The sequence below is a fragment of the Urocitellus parryii genome, chromosome 1 (genome assembly GCF_045843805.1).
Source record: "Urocitellus parryii isolate mUroPar1 chromosome 1, mUroPar1.hap1, whole genome shotgun sequence".
NCBI lineage: Eukaryota > Metazoa > Chordata > Mammalia > Rodentia > Sciuridae > Urocitellus > Urocitellus parryii.
In genome coordinates, this window is record NC_135531.1 from 116,927,819 (window position 1) to 116,946,491 (window position 18,673).

General features: G+C 40.2%; 1 protein-coding gene across 1 annotated transcript; it reads left to right on the plus strand.

Annotated features, from left to right (window-relative positions):
• Positions 1-15,674: 15,674 nt before the first annotated feature.
• On the plus strand, positions 15,675-16,607 carry LOC113177721 (olfactory receptor 14C36-like). The gene has a single exon (XM_026382250.2). The coding sequence runs from the start codon at positions 15,675-15,677 to the stop codon at positions 16,605-16,607; it is 933 nt and encodes a 310-aa protein (XP_026238035.2).
• Positions 16,608-18,673: the final 2,066 nt, after the last annotated feature.

Sequence of the window (18,673 nt, forward strand, 5' to 3'; positions counted from 1 at the left end):
TGACCAAATGTACAAAATTACAACATATCTACACTTAGACCATTACAGTGAAAATGCCCAGCCTACAGAATAAGGAAAGAATTTTAAAGGCCGCAAGAGAAAAAAATGAAATTACAAATAAGGAAGACCAATTCAGATCTCAGCAGATTTTTCAACCCAGATCCTCAAAGCCAGGAGATCCTCGAACAATATATTACCAGTTTTTAACTTGATTTAGTTTCTCCTTTGATTGGCTTTTTCTTTAGTATATTTATGCCCTATGCTGGTTTTCACTTTTTAAAATTTCATCCTCATGGTATATTTTGCTAAGAATGTTCTGTAATGCAGGCTTTCTAGTTGTGTATTATTTTAGTTTTTGTTTATCATGGGAGGTTTTTATTTTATCTTAAAATCTAAAGCTTAATGTTTGTGGATATAAGATTCTTGGTTGGCACTCATTTTCTTTTGGAGTTGGTATATGTTGTTCCAGGAACTCCTAGCATTGAGGCTGTGGGTTGAGAAATCAATTGAGATCCAAAATAGTTTCCCCCATAGGTAATCTCATAATTTTCTCTTATGGCCTTTAAAATTTCATCCTGATTCTCCATGTTACGTATTTGTGCATTCATGTGGGTCTGTTGTAATTTTATTCATTTGGGGATCCTGAAAGACTCTTGTATTTTACTTTCCATTGTATTTCTCAGTTTGGGGTAATTTTCTGGTATTATTTCACTGAAAAGATCATGAATTCCTTTGATTTGTATATCTATGCCTTATTTTACACTTGTAAATCTTACATTTTGTTTTTTTCATATTGTCCCATAATTCTTGGGATTTCTGTTTATGGTTTCTTACCACCATCTCTTTGTGGCCAACTTTATTTTCAAGATTATAGAATTTCTGTTTGATTTCATTTCATAATCTCTCTTGATTGAAGTGATATTTTACCTCTTGCAATTTGTCTCTCATTTCACTCTTTCCATCATACTTCCTCTGACATCAGCTTAACTGAGCACATTCTGAACTTCTTCTCTGATATTTCTTCCACTGTGTCGTCAATGGATTCTGTTTTTCTAGCATCTTTCTTTCTCTGGGACACTTTGTTCACTTGTTTTTTCATGTTGTTCATGTGGCTTCTCATACTGTAATGTGGATCTGAGGTGGCAGAGTTTCAACCTTATAACTTACATTATACCCTAAAGTTTTCAGTATCTCATCTTTAAGAAGGAGATCAATATTAACAGTACCCAATGCAAATGCTATCTAGCCTTAAACCTACTAGCTCTAACTAAATGGCCACAGATTTTTCACCTTAAACAGAAATCACGTGATCCATTGTAGTTTACAATATAAAGAGTATGTTTGCAAAATGGTTTACACCTCATTAGCAGAGAGACTCTGTTTATGAGACTGTGTGCATGTCATTAATAAACTTCCCTTTTGATTCAAATCCTCCACTGTTTGCTTTTTCTTGGGCTTGCCCACTTTCCCAGCTGTCTCAGCCAAGCGTCCTGTACCTCTTTGTTCTTCAGGGTGTAAATGAGAGGGTTCAACAGGGGTGTGACCATAGTGTAGAAAAAGGTGAAAAACTTGCAGTTCTTTGAAGCAAAGTTGCTTTTAGGGTCAGTGTACACCATGGCCACTGTCCCATAAAACATGAAGACCATGAGGAGGTGGGAGCAGCTGGTGGAAATGGCTCTCATCCTTCCCTCCTCTGATTTCATGTTCCTGACAGCCTGAGCAATGCAGCCATAGGAAGCCAGGATCAGCCCCACAGGAACCATGGTGAAGATGACAGAAATGATGGTAAAGTGGGTGGGGCACCACTTCCTTGGCCTCAAGTAACTTAAGGAACCAAGCTTAGCAACCCCATCACTGTTCTTACCTGATGACTGGCTACAACAACCACTGCAGAAGAAAGGTGGTGCCAGGGTCCTTCCAGAACCAAGAGCTGACATTCCCAGAACTGGTGAAACTGAAATCACTATAACTGCTGCTTGATTTTATCCCATATATGTCTATCATCATAATTCTCAAAAACCAACTAGGAATAAAGTATAAAGATATTACCATTCCTGAAAAATAGAGATGGACCAAGGGCATGGACACATGCCTATAATCCCAGAGCTCAGCGGGCTGAGGCAGGATGATGGTGAGTTCAAATCCAGCCTGTACAGCCCCATGGGTGGAGTTATGCTCACCTGTTTCTTTGTAATATAAGCCCTTTCCCTGTTTGGGATAGAATGTTCCATGGAAGTGCCTTCCTGTGTCCCCTTATCTTACTGTGCCCTTGGGTGTGGCCTACCCAGGTGTCAGTCACCCTACTGACAGTGGACATCATGAAGCTACACTCAGCCCTCTGAAACTTGACCCCTTGCCTCATTTGAATAGCTTCTTCTCAATAAAAGTGGTCAGTGCCTGCTCTCTCTCTCTCTCTCCTTCTGTGGACCCTTAAGGTCAGAGGAGCCATCACAGTGACCCCAGTGAAAAAGGTATTTTTGCTCTTGTGTGGTTATTTCGCACAGCCCAGTTAGCCCAGTTCCCCTAGAGTGACCCATGAGTGATTTAGTCACAAACAAAACCCGGCAATTGATATCCCTGGGTGGACCAAAAGGTCTAAGTGCTTAAGCCCCTGGGACAAAAACCACACACGATAGAATATTATAATCAGAATTGATAATAAAAATCATTTTCTTTAAAGAAAAATGTAATATTTGATGATATTATTGTGAAATAGAACTCAAATGTTATGTATGAGGTATCCAAGGAGAAATATAAAACAAAAATCGAAGCTAACATTGTAAGTCAGCAAACTGGGGGTTTCAAATAAAAAAGAAAAAATAAAATTATGTCAAGAATAACTTAAATGTAGAAACTGCTGCAGATGTTTAATAATTTGAAAAAGACACTTAAAATCTTGAGTAAAATAAGACAAAATTCAAAATATTAAATGAGAACTAATTAATTTGTAAGACAAAAAAATTTAAGGTAAAATATAATTAATAAATTTGAAAATATAAGTGAATAGAAAGAAATTCAATCAAAAGTATTATTCAAAATTCTAAACCACATTGCTTGCTTCAGGATACATTGGCAGGCCACAGTTTGTGAGCTCACATTAGAGTTCTTTGTAGTAAACCATGCCAAACTGAATTAAATTCTTGCTGAATCTTGGTTTGGATTTCATTGAGATTTGGGACATTTAGAAAATGTCTATCACTTTTTGTCTTTAGATCCTGCCAGAGGTCCTGAGTCACAAGAACAGCTTCCCTAGGTGCTATGGACTTCATGATACTGGTATTCTTGAGACAGGGTCTTGCTAAGTTGCTCAGGTCCATGCTTAGTTGCCTAGATTTGCCATGAACTTGTGATCCTCCTGCCTCATCCTCACACTGAAATTACAGGCACGTGCCAACCTGCCCAGCCTTCCCCCAATGTTTAAGTGGAACACCAGGGCAGGAACTCAGCTTGTGGAATTCACAAGTTAGCTTGTAGGACTGGAAAAATTGAACATCAGCATCTTTCTCATTTAACACTGGTCAAAAAAAGCAACCATGGAGACACAGAAAGTCAGAAAATTTTGAAAATAATATAAATGTTTATTATTCTAACATTGAATACAACAAAAATAGAAATAAAATTACAGAAATGCAAAATTACAGAGATGCAAAATTCCTCAATAAAATACTGACAAACCAAACTCAAGAACACATTTAAAATATTGTGCACTATGATCAAATGGAATTCGTCCCAGGGAATGTCATTTACTATTGTGTTCAACACATCTACACATTTACACAGTGAATGTGATATGACACATTAAAAGAAAAGATAAAAGTTATATAATTATTTCAACAGCATATAAAATTACTTGACAAACTCAACATCTCTTCATGATAAAAATAAAACTCACAAATTAAGGGTAGAGAGTATGTATTTCAACACAATAATGGTCATATGTGACAAACCTTCAACTAACATCATACTGAATGGGGAAATCTGAAAGCTTTACTCTAAGACATAGAAGAAGACCAGGATGACCACTCTCATGAATTTTCTTTAGTACACTACTTTAAGATCTATCCAGAGAATTAGATATTAGAAGGAAATAAGAAGCATGCAAATTGAGGAGAAGAAGATCAGTTATTATCATATGATAATGATGATATCATTTTATAGAGAAAAAGATCTAAAAACTCCACCAAAAACTGTTGGAAATAATAAACAAATTCAAGAAGTAATAGGATACAAAATAAATACACAAAACAAATATCATCTTTACAGAGTAATAGCAAAATTTCTACAAAACAAATAAAGAAGTCAATATATTTTAATGGCTTCAAAAGATATCTAGAAATAAACTTAATCAGGAGGTTAAAAAATCTAGATTGAAAAGTATAAAATATTCATAAAGAAATCACAAAAATAAATCAAAGTTATACTATGTTCATGAATTGAAATAATGAATATTGTTAAAATATTCTTACTACTCAATGCAAACCCCATCAAAACTCAAGATCTTATTCATAAATGGAAAAAAATTCTAAAACTAGAATGGAATCACAGAATATCCTCAATACTGAACCTAATCCTGAGAAAAGGGAGCAAAATTAGAGATATTCATTCTGTCTGACTTTCAAATCCATAGAAATAAATCCATGAAATTACAACTAAATTATTTTTAACAATGTTGCCAATGACACACATTGGGCAAAGGACCAAAATTAGAAATTCACATTTACAAAAGAATTAAACCAGGCCTCTGTCTTTCATGTTACTCAAAAATCAACTCTAAATGATTTAAGATATAAATGTGAGAACATGGTCTGCACCATACACAGCACCTTCTTTAGGCAGTTGCTTGAGCTTCATAGGAAGAATCTGGTGAAGGTTTAACATGGGGAATTGTTATTAGTGCTGATAGAGAAACACACAGCCACTTTATTTGCCAGCAGCACCCAGGAATTGCTGACCATGCTCTGCCATCCCCAGGGCCTCTGAGGTCCTACTCTTCTTATTTCCTCCTAGTACAGATTGACAATCCAGGGTCTCAGGGTCTCTGCCTAACATCACACAAGTGACTCAAGAGAGGGCCATGTCCCCCCAGGGTGCAGCAGAGCACCTCAGTGCTCTTGGAACACAGTGTCCTCCCTCTGCCATGGACAGCTCAGATCTGGTCCACCCACTTTTTGTTTCATCAGGGAAACATGAACATGATCAGGAGACTTGCTTCCAGCATTGCTGTGACCCCATATTGACCCCCATGTGAAGCAAGGACAGTCCTCATTCCTCTGCAAAGTTGCAGACTTGGGACATCTAATGCAGCTTCCTACCACCATCTGAAGCATAAGAAGGAATACATACTCCTATGTCCATGAATAATCTGAAATAAAAACACATTACTTAAGATGTTGCAATAAATAAGTGCTATATGCATGTTTTTAAATGAAAACACATTTCTTCTCTCCAGGAAAACAAATGATAGAGAAACACGGAGAAATGTCATTAGACCTAACAGAACACCTCAACAGCAGGTCAGCAAGCCCTGCACAGCCAACACAACAAGGGAGGGGGACCCAAGATGGCGAGTTAGAGGGAGGATGCAGTCTGTGTTGCTCTGTGACCTGCAATTCTAGTAGTGGTATACAGTTTCTCTGTTAATTATTAGAGGACCTCCAAAAGCTGCTTGTGCAGCAATCCTGGCCACTGTGCCCACGCAGGTCTCCAGGCCTCAGTTCAGTGCAGGACTCCCAGCTGCTCGCCCACATAGGACCTCCAGGTGCTGTGCAGTAGTGGGACCACTGGCATCAGTACACACACAGGATCCCTGGCTGCCCACTCACACAGGATACCCAGCCACTGCCCACACATAGGGCCTCCAGAGGCACTCCTATGTGGACCCCCATCTACCAATATGGGGCTCCCCTGGTAGTCTCCATCTTGGGACACTGCAACCACTGCCATAGTCCCCTTCATGCAGTAGCCTGCACCTGGGGGTAAAGGACGAAGCCTGGAGACACAGGACAAGTTCTGGGGATAGCCATCAGCAACAACACTGCAGGCCAAAGAGCTGCGTTTCTGAAAATGCCACCCAACTCCACCACTCAACCCAAGCCAACCCAACACCCCATCTGTGACAGCAGCTGCCTCCATCATGGGACACCTTTGTCACCATATTAACTTGGAGGAAATCCCAACTTGGGACATGGGCTGGGGACTAGAAGCAAGATCAAGGTACCTATAGTCCCCAACTACCCCTCTTCCCCTGCCACCACTAACCTGGCATAGGGCTTCAGGCTACACGGCTGGTCCATATCCCTCAAAGCCTGGTCCTGCTCTGCCAGCTACAAAACAGCTCTCCGTAACAGGTTTACGTCCCCCAGAGTGCTTCCCACATACCTCCAGAGAGAGGTTCCTGATTGGAAAGTAGTAAGGGAGGGGATGAGGGAGATCCAGTTTAGAGACTTAGAGACCAGAAACTGTGAGGGGTACATGTGATACAAGGAGATAAGACCAAGTGCCCACATCACAGGAGCAGGCTCCAAAGGAGATCCTTGAGGTGCAGTCTCCACTGGGGACCAACAAATACTATACTCCAACTTGAGGACCTCTGCCTCCAAGATCAACCCTCCCACTCTAAAAACCTTCACTGTCCTGAGAGTGGAGACACCAGGAAACAACAGACAAGCCGACCTATCAGATGAGAAGGGAAGCAGGAAAGATCCTGACCTCCAACAAAAACAATCCTTCTATTTTCCTTCGAGATTTTTTTCTTCTTTTCTCTCTCTCTCTCATCTCTCAACCTCACATCCCCAACATTGGTGGAACCAAGTACTTTTCGTGCATTATGCTACTGAGTTCTGGGATGTCTGAATAGAATATTACAGTTGTGTTGCATATTCTCTTATTGCCTATTTTTACATTTAAAAAAATTATGTTTGTTTATTGTACTCTGTATTGTCTTTCTAGTTGCTTGTCTCCCCAAAATAACTTTCTCTCTTTTCTACTCCTACAAGCCAACTTTAGATTCCTTTTCCACTCTTCCTAAGAGCCAAAAACTCTGTATCCTCACCTCCTACCCCCTTAACTCTTTATCTTACACCTCACCTCTGGCTTTCTCATTGTCCACCAGAAATTATAGACCCTATGGCAAACCCCCTGATTGTGCTGAAGATGAGAATTGAACTCACCATTTCTGTATATCATGACAAAACCATAAACGTCTTAATATCAACTATTTGGTTTAAGGCTGAATGTTGTTTGTATTGCAATGTGTTAATATTGTTCTCCCCACTAAAGGAGAGGTATTGGAATCCTGCAGGGACACCATAAGCCTACAGGGTAAAAACTGTAATACCTCGGATCTACGGTGATAGAAGGGAAGACACCCAAACACCAAGAACAAATAAGGGAAGAAAATGCTCTAAACAAACCAAGATAATAAATTAGAATCCATGACCAGCACAGCAGAAAAAATGACAAAGTTCAGGATATACATAATTAAATGTTTTGTGCATTAAAGGATGATATAGGAGAGCAAAAGTGGCCATCTGCCAGCCCCTCCAGTATCCCCTCATCATGAACCTCAGTTTTGTGTCTGCATGATGCTAGCTTCCCTGCTCAGTGGTCTGCTGTATGCAGGTGTGCACACAGGGAACACATTCCGGCTGTCCTTCTGACAGTCAAACGTGGTCCATCAGTTCTTTTGTGATGTCCCCTCTCTGCTGAGGCTCTCCTGCTCAGATACCACCAGCAACATGGTCCTTTTTCTTGTCTTTATTATAATCATTGGTGGTGGCTACTTTGAAATAAAAATCATGACATACATTTGCATATTTTCTGCTGTGCTGAAATTTCCCACCAGAGCCCCAGGGAAGGCCTTCTCCACCTGCACCCCTCACATCCTCATGGTGTCTGTCTTCCTCAGTTCCGTCACAGGTACATACCTGAGGCTTTCAGCAACCTCTGACACCCTCCAGAACATGGTTATCTCTGCCTTTCACACCATGGTTCCTCCCTTCCTGAATCTTCTCATCTACAGTCTCAGGAACAAGCAGGTAAAGGAAGCTGTAGGGACAGTAATGAAAAGACAGTTGTTCTCAGGGGGATGATAAAGATGATTTCAGCATTAGCCTAATTTTACTGTTAAGATTTATAATTAGATGAAGGTCTTCAAATCTGGCCTTTACAGGTTACACTGCCTACCCTGGTATCACATAATTAAGACCCATGAATGTTTTAATATAATAATTTTGTGATCTACACTATTATTTCTATTCATCCTTCATAAAATGACATTAGGTTGAACTATAGAAAAAGAGAAAGCAGTAACATATTTAAGAATAACTACATATATGAGACTACCTTCTGAGCTATGAAAACAACATCCACATTTTTGCAATAATACATTTTATCCCAGGCAAAAATATAAATAATAAATGCATTTGTATAAATTCAAATAGAAACTCTTGGGAGAGCAGCCAGGAGGTCTCTTTAGGACTCAGAAACTTGACGCACAAACCATTGACCATGCCTGCAGGGCATGGTAGACATGACTCTGAGCATGCTCAGGGAGGTGCATGGAGCAGACAGGCTGCCATTGGCTACCAGGATCAGCATTGCTCCAGCCTCTGCTGCAGAAAACCCTGTTTTCACACTGTGCTTGCTGTAGATTAGAGACTCAATGCATCCCTCCAAGGAAACAGCCCACAGGACAACTGGATTTGCTCCAGCCCTAAGCACAGGCCTCCCACCTCCACAGAGGCCACCATGCCTAGGAGGGGCAGGTCTCCACCTCACTTGCCCCACTCTGGAAAGTGCTTGATGAATGTTGAGTTCATGAGGAGTCTGTGGCTGGCTCTGCCCTGAACAATGCTGCTGACCTCTCCGAGGTCCTAAGGGATGGGAGGGAGGAAATACAATTCCAATAGTCCAGGGACAGTCCAAGGCCAAGATGGACAGGATTCCATGGCTCCTCTCACTCCATGGCCTGCAGGTAGATCAGCACTGTGACCTCTGGACCCCTCTGGGACTCCAAGAAGCCTTTTCTTCTTCTTCATTAGTCTTCACTTTCTTTCCTGATTTCTTGATCATTCCTTCTTATAAATATAAAAACAGAGGAGTCCTTTATATCTGGGATCCCTCACCTGTGAAACACTGCTCACGGATTGAAGAGAAGGTGTTCATCCACATCATTCTTTCTCCATTAAACTTGTTTCTAGGCATATGACTTGGTATTCTTTCATAATGGTTTTTATATTCTGTACTTTCTTCCTAGACGTAGGGAAGGTTATACTAGAAATGATAGTTGACTTGTGAAAACTACACCAATCACCAGTACACCTGAGGTACTTATGAATGCTGTTTGCAAGTATCTTGGTCTTATTTTAGAAGCTACATTGTTCTGATGACCAATACCAGGTCCTGCTCACTAGTCTCAGGTAAAATGTCCGTAAAGGAGTGGAGGCTGCTGGCCTTGGCCCAGGGTCTGCTGAAGATCATGAGTGAGACAAGGGGACAATGCTCATGGTTCACTCTGTGACCCTCCTTCAGCATGCTTCCCTCTGTGGCTCATCATTATCAGTGTTCCTTCCCTGTGCTGGGCTCTGGGCCTTAGTTTGGTCTGTACCAATATGAGTACAGAAGGTTAAAGATTCCTTTGTAACTTTTGCATTTTCAAGAATGTAGGATCACCCTCTGGCTGTACAATGGTGACCAAGTCAAATACTGAATCCTGTTCTTGGACATTTTCCTTCGTTTCATTGTCCATGAGACTCAAAGTCAAATAAGGTGCATAGATGTAATAAATAGTGTTGTCTCTACTGCAGATGAAGCCACTTACATTGTACTCTTTTCCTAGCCTTGGAGCCCCCTAGGACCATACAGTGACATCTCTCCTCATTGGGTCTTTCAATCTCATGGACCTAGTGGCCTAAATACCAAGGTGGCCATCATTCCTAATGCCTGTAGATACAGGGTCTTTGTTTTTTCTCTCTTTTTCTGGATCAATACAGATTTATTTTCTTCCTTATTTTTCCTTTAGGACAGGCACAAGGTGGGGGATGAGTAGCTAAGACAATATGGAAAAGGCCATATTGAAATGAAGACCAGAAGATAATAGATCTGATCAGAACATAGGCCAACATTCTCTACAAAACCTAGCAAAGCAAATCCAGCAGCATATCAGATGGATTATAGAACACATTCATGTGGAATCTCTCCCAGGATACAAAGAAGCCCCTATAGAAGATTACCAACAAATCTCACCTCATGTTACCACAGTGAAGAACAAAACATCCATCAGTGGATGCATGGATTTTTAAAGTACTGGTGTATACATATAATGGACTGTTATTCATCCCTTAAAAATGAAATAGTGATAAATGCTACAATGTAAAATAATTTTGAAAACATCAAGCTGAATCCACATCATAAAAACAGCACATATTGAATGATTCTAGTCAAACAAAATGTCTGGGACATATAAATTTAAAAAAATGGAGATTATACACAGTGGTTTCCAGTGACTCTAATTAATGATAAGCAGAGATATTGTGTGTAATGGATTAGATGGTTCATTTGAAGAAATACAAATATTCTGTAACAAGATGTAGTTGGATATTGTGCAATTTTTAAATGTAGTATATAACACTGAATTGATAACCATGAACTCTTGCCAAAGTTATCTTTAAATCATTTGCATTTTATCTCAAGGATAAGAAATGTTGCTGCTGAAATGCAGACACTGTTAGAGGTTTCCCACTTACAGGTTGATGAGTGAGAGTTGCCCACCACCCTTACTGTTAACTGATCCCTGCAAACACTCCTCCCTCACATTGAGGAGGGCAGAGATTAAAACACACAGTGAACACCATCAGTATCTCCTCAGTGTTACTCAATTTTCAATAATGACTTAGGGTGATGCTCAGCAGAGGAGTTCCACTGTGTCATCCACTGTCCACCTTGGCACATAGCCAGGTCCTCTATCCTGGGCTCTGGAGGTGCTGTTGCCTGGTGGTGTGCTCAGGCCTCCTGCTGTCTCTGCAGGCTGAGCTCTAGGCTCCCAGGGGCCCTGCTACCACTGACCAGGCACCAAGTTCACATAAAGCAGAGATGACTGAGATTCCCACATACCACATTGTACAGAGCTGGCTGGACTGGTCCATCTGGCAGCAGACACAGTGGATGGGAGATGCCAAGGAGAGACAGGGTTCTGCTCCCAGGTGGAGAACGGGCGACACTCAAGAGTGAGTACTTGGAAGTTAGAGTCCAAGCTCATCTGAGCCGAATTTTGATTCTGCTCAGCAAATTGCAATCACATGCATATTTTGAGGTATCTCAATAAATTCTTGGTTAATTGTGCAAGAATAACAGGCACAGAGAAGTCTTGTAAACACTGTAGTATTTGCTGTGTACATATTAGTGTAACTGGAGTGCTGTGGTCTTATGAATGCTGTTTGCAAGTATATAATGTGATCGCTCTTCATGCCGCCTCTTGTTGGTTTAAAATTATACTTTTCAAATTATTTTACTGACCACACACTTAGAAAATGCACACAATTATCTGCACAGATAAGAGAGGTGACCAGGAAAACATTTGTATCATGACAAGAAAGAAAATTGCCAAATAGTTGAGTTCACTTAGCAAATGATATTCTTATTTTTCAGTAGCATTGAAAATAAAACTTCTAATATACTATAAAATTGTCATTGAAGCATTTTGAATTCACCAACTTCACCTTTCTGTCATGATGACAATTATGATCTCCTTTTCAATAATTTTTCACATTTCATACTAAAGTTATATCAGGTGTGATGAGGATTGTGTGTCCAGTGTAAATAATATAAAAATACAGTGGTGCAGCCTTTGGAAGCTCATTATCAAGCTCAGCATATGATAAGTGCCTCTCAGCATTCCCCAATGGCTGATCAATAGCATTAATCCATAACTCCTAATACAGAAAAATGTAATTTAGAAAATGATTAATTCCTGTCTCTTAAAACCCAAGAAATAAATGGATTATGCACAGAAAAGTGAAAGAAGGGAAGGCAATGTGGGGATCAGAAGTATGGTGGAATGAGACAGACATTATTACCCACTATACATGTATGATTACACTACTAGTATGACTCTGCACCATGTTCAGCCAGAGGAAGGAGAAGTTGTGCTCAATTTGTGTACAATGTGCCAAAATGCATTCTGCTGCCATGTATAAATAATTAGAACAAACTAAAAAAATTAATAAAAACATTATGAGCCAAAAAATAAAAGAAATGCTTTGCATTTTTACTTGCGATCCATACACTTCTTCATTTTAAGCACTATCAAGAGAAGTAACAAAAGGAAAAAAAAATGTCAGCTGTCCCCGGTTACAGAGGGAAGCACTTGGAGCAGTCTCTCTACATTCTTCTGGCATTAAAGATATGCTAATATTTCATTGTACTTATTTTTTGTACCCTCAAGATATCTAATCTTGTTTTTCTTTATGCCCCACATTTTGGATTTTTTAAGGGAATATTCAATAAGCAATTTTCACCCATTAAAGGAGAATGTAGTTCTGAACACTAAAATTATGGAGGTCAAACTGCAAAAATTAAAGCCAATTTCTTATTTCACAAAATCTGGATTCATAAAGTATTCATATTTTTAAGATCTGCAGGAATACTCTGAGGACCTATGAGAGTTAGGTGATGTGTATTTACTGTATCACATCCATAGTCTGAAGTTTTCTAGGAGATTCATCCATGAGAAAATTAAGATAAATGTAGAGAAGTTTTCAAGTTGTAGTTAAATCACATAAGCAAAATAAGGACATCAATTAAGTAGAAGTAATTCAAAGTACTTACTAGAGAAATTACTAAATTCTGTTGCAAAAACAAAGACAGCAAATGGTTTAGTATAAAAAAAGTGAAACAAAGAAAATGCCTCAAGTGGTTCTACTCCAGCTTCCAAATCCTAACAGATAGTTGATTTTCCAACTAATATTTTACACAAATGCCTGGGGTTGGTCAGCAATCACCCATGAAGGGTCCAGAAGTCAGTACAGAAGGAGAAAAAGCTGCTAGGTTTTTAATATGGAATTATCTCATCACCCAGCACATTCTCAATTTGTCATATGTATTTACACCTTATATATTGTGTTATTATATTTGTCCTCTAATGGTAATCAATTTATTTTAAAATACCAATATTTTTCATCTTTTCAAATCCTCAAGGTCTGAAATACCTGTCACCATATTTATGTCCTTAGTAATATTTGTTGGGTGAGTACTGCTTTAAAGACATCTAGATCTGTAAGTGAACTTGACCTCACACTACCCTGCACTGTGTGTGCCACAGCAGTGCAGAAGGGGCAGAGCCTACTTCGGAGCTCTTCATCTGTAAATCAGTGGCATAAAAAAAAAAAAAAAACAGTCTAAGTGAATGGTCTGAACTATGCCAGCAGGTGCTAGGTAGTTAACCACTGCGCAGGAAGTCATGCACTGCTGCTGAAACGTAAAATGATGAATGATATAAGGTCCCAAATCAAGGAATTTGCACCAGAGACTTGGGGTGATGAATGTATATTGATTAGCTGAAAGGTTGTATACCATGTTGATTTCTAACACTCAACAAAATTGGAAGAAAAATTAGAGATTATGAAAAAGGTTTCAGAGGAAAGATTCCAGTAGAGTCTCCTTTAAAGCCCAATACCTACTAAGGGGAAAAAATAAATTAATACATCACAGTAAAAAAAGTCAGCAGTGAACAAGAGGGCAAGAGGGTCCCTCAGGCTGAATGTCCTGTGACATGAACAGACTGCAGGTAGACAGACCCCTTGAACTTCACACTCACCACCAAATTAACAACAACCTACATGAGTCTGACCACCCACCTATTGCCCTGGGAGACACACAGACTTCCAGAGGAGCCCAGGCAGGATGAGATGAAAGGCCTTTTTTCTAAGAGCCTGTGTTGTTAACCTGGAAATGTGCTGAGGAGGACCCCAGTTTACAGAGGACTGAAGAGATGAAGATGCAGGTGACTCAGGAGTGAATTGGACTGAACTGCTGCAGAAATTTTGAAAGTATGAGCAAAACCTTCCTTTTAGGGTTTACAGCCAGTTTCAGTTTGTGAGATTGTGACATTGATAAGAAAGCAATATAATAGAAGGTGTTACCAAGACAAGAAAGCAATATAATAGAAGGTGTTACCAAGACAAGAAAGCAATATAATAGAAGGTGTTACCAAGACTAAGGCAAATTATGTTTTGGACAAAAGACCTTCAACTTCATGGTGCTGAACATGAAAACAGAACAAGGTAAAGGTAGAAGCTTAGGTCAATGTCAGCTGGGCTGGGACGTAGAGGTTGAAAAGAACATATGCTGCTCAGTTGGAGAGGAAAGAGCCTCAGGGAGGCTGGGACTGGTCTGGCTGAGGTCGTTTGGCCATAAGACAGCACCATGCATGTCCTGGGAGAGCAGCAGGGAGAGTGGAGGCCTGCAGGCAAGTCCAAGTGCAGTCAGGTCACCTCAGTTTTCACAACACTGGACTTGTGAGCCTGGGTGAGAAAGTAAATTCTTGAGATGATTTCCAAATGAGCCAAATTTATTCGTGTTCATGAAGATATATTCTACACCATTATAAATAGTTTCCTATATATTAAAAAAAGTAGAAAGTAATTATTATTTGCATTATTAAGTGTGAATACAATGGCAAAATAATGTGGAAATTATATTCATGGACTAAAATAAAGGTAAATAAATTGGAGAATATTAAAGAATGCACTATCAGACAGGTGGCCATGCAGGAGAAGAAGGAAATGTCGGGGTTTTTAGGCCCCCATTCCCTCCTGACCTGTGGGAGAGATGGGGGAGCACACCCCACTAGGACAGGCCCAGAAAGGTAAAGGTCGACTGGCCGCCCACACCCAGTCCTCCCTCTCCGGAGAACAATCCGACACAGCCAGGGAGAACTGTCAAAGCAGGATCTCCTTTAATGTGAAAAGGTACACAGCTAATATAATGTACAGGAGCCAATCAGGATAAAGGTCAACAGGGTGGGGAGAATTTACATCTACACCCATCCTACAGGCAGTAATATCCATGAGGGCAGAGGGGTTCTGAGCCTATCCTAGAGGTAGTTCCATTCTTCATCCCAACCCAGGGCAATGCCTTCTGGCTAATCGCTAGGTGCTCTCTTAGCCACATTTGGCCCCAGGACTGGGAAGCGAGTGAAGCCAGCAAGTTAATTTTCCTCTTTTCTGATGCAACATGCCCCACATTACATTATGCCCTACAGGGAAAACCCCTAGAAATGCTTCACACGGGAGTCTCAGAAGGTCAGGTGAAGCCTGATGGGGAGCTGTGGACAAGCCCTGCAGTTCAGGTCCAGACCCTGGGCTGCAGACCTCCATACCTGCACCTGGAGATGCACTCCACTCAAAATGAGTAAACATATCAGAAAACCAAGAGTGATCTTCCTCTACAGGGAAAGCAATTGCCAAATACATGAAAAATACTACAAAAAAGAATATACAAAGTAATTGCATTTTTTTCAAATGATCAATGGATGTTTTTTAACACATGCTAGACAGGTACTCTATGACTGAGCAACAATACCAGCCCCAAGTAATTGTATTCATCATGTTCTTTTTTTCCTTCCTCTCGCTTATCTCTTTATCTTCTCAGACAAAGACAACCAGAATTTCCAGCAAATGGCCAATGCCACCATGGTAACTGAATTTCTCCTCCTGGGCTCTCCTGAGGGCTGGGATCTGAGTTTCCTCTATTTCACAGTATTCCCAATGACCTACCTGGGTACCTTGTTAGGGAACCTTCTCATTGTCACTGTCACCACTGCTGACCAAAACCTGCACACACCCATGTACTTCTTCCTCAGGAACCTGTCCATCTTGGACATGGGCTTCATTTCCATCACTGTCCCCAATGCCTGTGTCAACTCTCTTACTGGCAACAGGGCCATTTCAGTGCCTGGCTGTGCAATACAGATCTTCTTGGTCATTTTTTGTGCATATGTGGAGATGCTATTTCTCACCATCATGGCCTGGGACCGCTATGTGGCCATCTGCCACACCCTCCAGTACCCGCTCATCATGAACCCAAAGTTTTGTGTCCGCATGATCCTGGCTTCCCTGCTCAGTGGTCTGCTGTATGCAGGTGTGCACACTGGAAACACATTCAGGCTGTCCTTCTGCCAGTCAAACGTGGTCCATCAGTTCTTCTGTGATGTCCCCTCTCTGCTGAGGCTCTCCTGCTCAGACACCACCAGTAACCAGGTCCTCCTTCTTGTCTCTGCTGTGCTGATTTGTGGTAGTTGCTTTACATTTATTGCCATGTCATATATTCGCATATTCTCTGCTGTGCTGAAATCTCCCACTGCGAAGTCAGCGAAGGCCTTCTCCACCTGCACTCCTCACATCCTCGTGTTTTCTGTGTTCTTCAGTTCTGGCACAGCTGTGTACCTGAGGTCCTCAGCAACCTCTGACACCCTCCAAGACATGGTTCTCTCTGCTTTTTACACCATGGTTCCTCCATTCCTGAATCCTCTCATCTACAGTCTCAGGAACAAGCAGGTAAAAGAAGCTGTGGGGAGAGTAATGCAAAGACAGTTATTCTTAGGGAAATGATAAAGATGCATTTCAGCATCATCCTAATTTGTCTGAGTGAAGTTCAAGATTAGGGCAAATGCTCTTCATATCTGGGTGATACAAGTTAAATTGCCTACTTTAATGTCACTTTGTGTGAATATGGATTCTTTATAAAATGTGTAATTTAATCAATGTGTCTTTTAATGAGTTAATATAATTTAATATATTTGTTGAAATCATTTGTGGAGGCATACATTAAAGATTCATCAAATACTTTGCAGTGCCTGTATCAAGTATTGTCACAGAGGAAAACTTTACCAATCAAATCTGAAGAAAACTTATACTCACATAATATGCTATTATTCAGAGAAGTGTCAAGCAAAATTCTAAGCACTGTGGTATCAATTTAACTACTTTGAATATATGCAATAATTAAATACTGAAGGAGTTATAACCAATCTATTTGGAACATGAGAAGAGTAATTCCTTGTCCATGAATAAACAGAGAGCCCTGTTTACCACACCCTGTGTCCCCACAGTCAAATCCATCCACCAGGAAGAGCACCCAGTGCTTCCTTGGCAGTGGCAGCTGCCAGTCTTTTATTATGTCCATGAGTGAGTCAGTGTGGGGGACAAAACATGCAGCATGAGTTGCAGGTCAGCTCTATGGTCTACCTCCCACACATATTACTTATGTGACATCTATGCTAATGTGCCATGCCTCAAAATTATGACATGGTGGACCATTATTTCTTGGCCTAAATTTCTGATTGGGTCAACTATAAAATTCCCCCCAGTTTACTGTACTTGTTTCTTAAAGTACATCTGTCTGTACTTGTTCCCTGAAAACTTATGGAAGTGTATTTGCTCTGATTATTATTATTATTATTATTATTATTCTTTTTTTTAAACCAAAGATTGCACTTAAGATCTCATCCCCAGTCCTTTTTTGGGTTACTTACAATGGGGTCTTGCTAAGCGGTTTCAGGTCTTGCTCCCTTGCTAATGCTGTCTTGAAACCTCTGATCCTCCTGCCTTAGCCTCCTGAGGCACTATGATTGCAGGCTTGCACGACCCCACCTGTCTTGTGGCAGTCTTTCATCTCTCCCACAAGTTATTTCTCCCCAAGTATTCTAGTGCCCTCACTGGCATATACTTTGAAATTATCAATAATAAATGACATATGCTGAAGGACAATTTTATTTAGGTTTACTTATATAACACAGTGAGAAAAAATATTTATATAATATCACATTCAAGATTTTAAATTACAAATTCTGAAAAACAATTTGTTCAACATTACACTAATATGAAAATATGGAGAAATACGTAAATGTACTTATTACCTAAGAAAATACAAAATAATAAACATATATGATTAATTGATGAATACACTTATTAAAGTTTTTAGGCAAGGGAATTCTTGTGGTAGGAGCAGCTGAGCACCCCAGCACTGACTGCTGCAGGAAGCCTTGAATTGCTTAACAGGATCCAACCATCCCCACACTGTGTCCCATGGCTTTTGGTTCTCACTGCCCCAATGTTCCCTGCCAGAACAGAAAGACCTTCACGGAACCCCAGATGAATTCTGTACACTCCACCTTTTCATGAATTTCCTCTACAACTATAGCTTACTGAATCCTAGTGAGTAGTATTGGACATTTCACATAGATGAGAGGGCTACTTAAATTAATTTTAAATTTAATGTAAAAAGTTGGAAAGTAATTAAATTATAAACACCAGTTTTTTTTGTACAGATGGTATTTTTTTATTTGTCCTAATTAATCAATTTCACATGGCAGCAGAAGGCATTTTGAGACATTGAACATAAATGGAGCACAACTTCTCATCGTCTGGCTGTACATGAGGCAGAGTCAGGTGTGGTGCAATCAGACATGTATATAGAATAAAAATGTCCTCATTCCACTGTCTTCCCAGCCCACACTTCCCTACCCTCACTCCCCTCTGTCCAGTTTAAAGTTTCTGAATTCTTCTCTAGCCCATCCACCATTACAGATCAGCATCTGTGTATCCAAGAAAACATTGGGCTTTTGGTTTTTAGGAATCTGTGTATTTCCATCAGCATGATATTCTTCAGCTTCGTC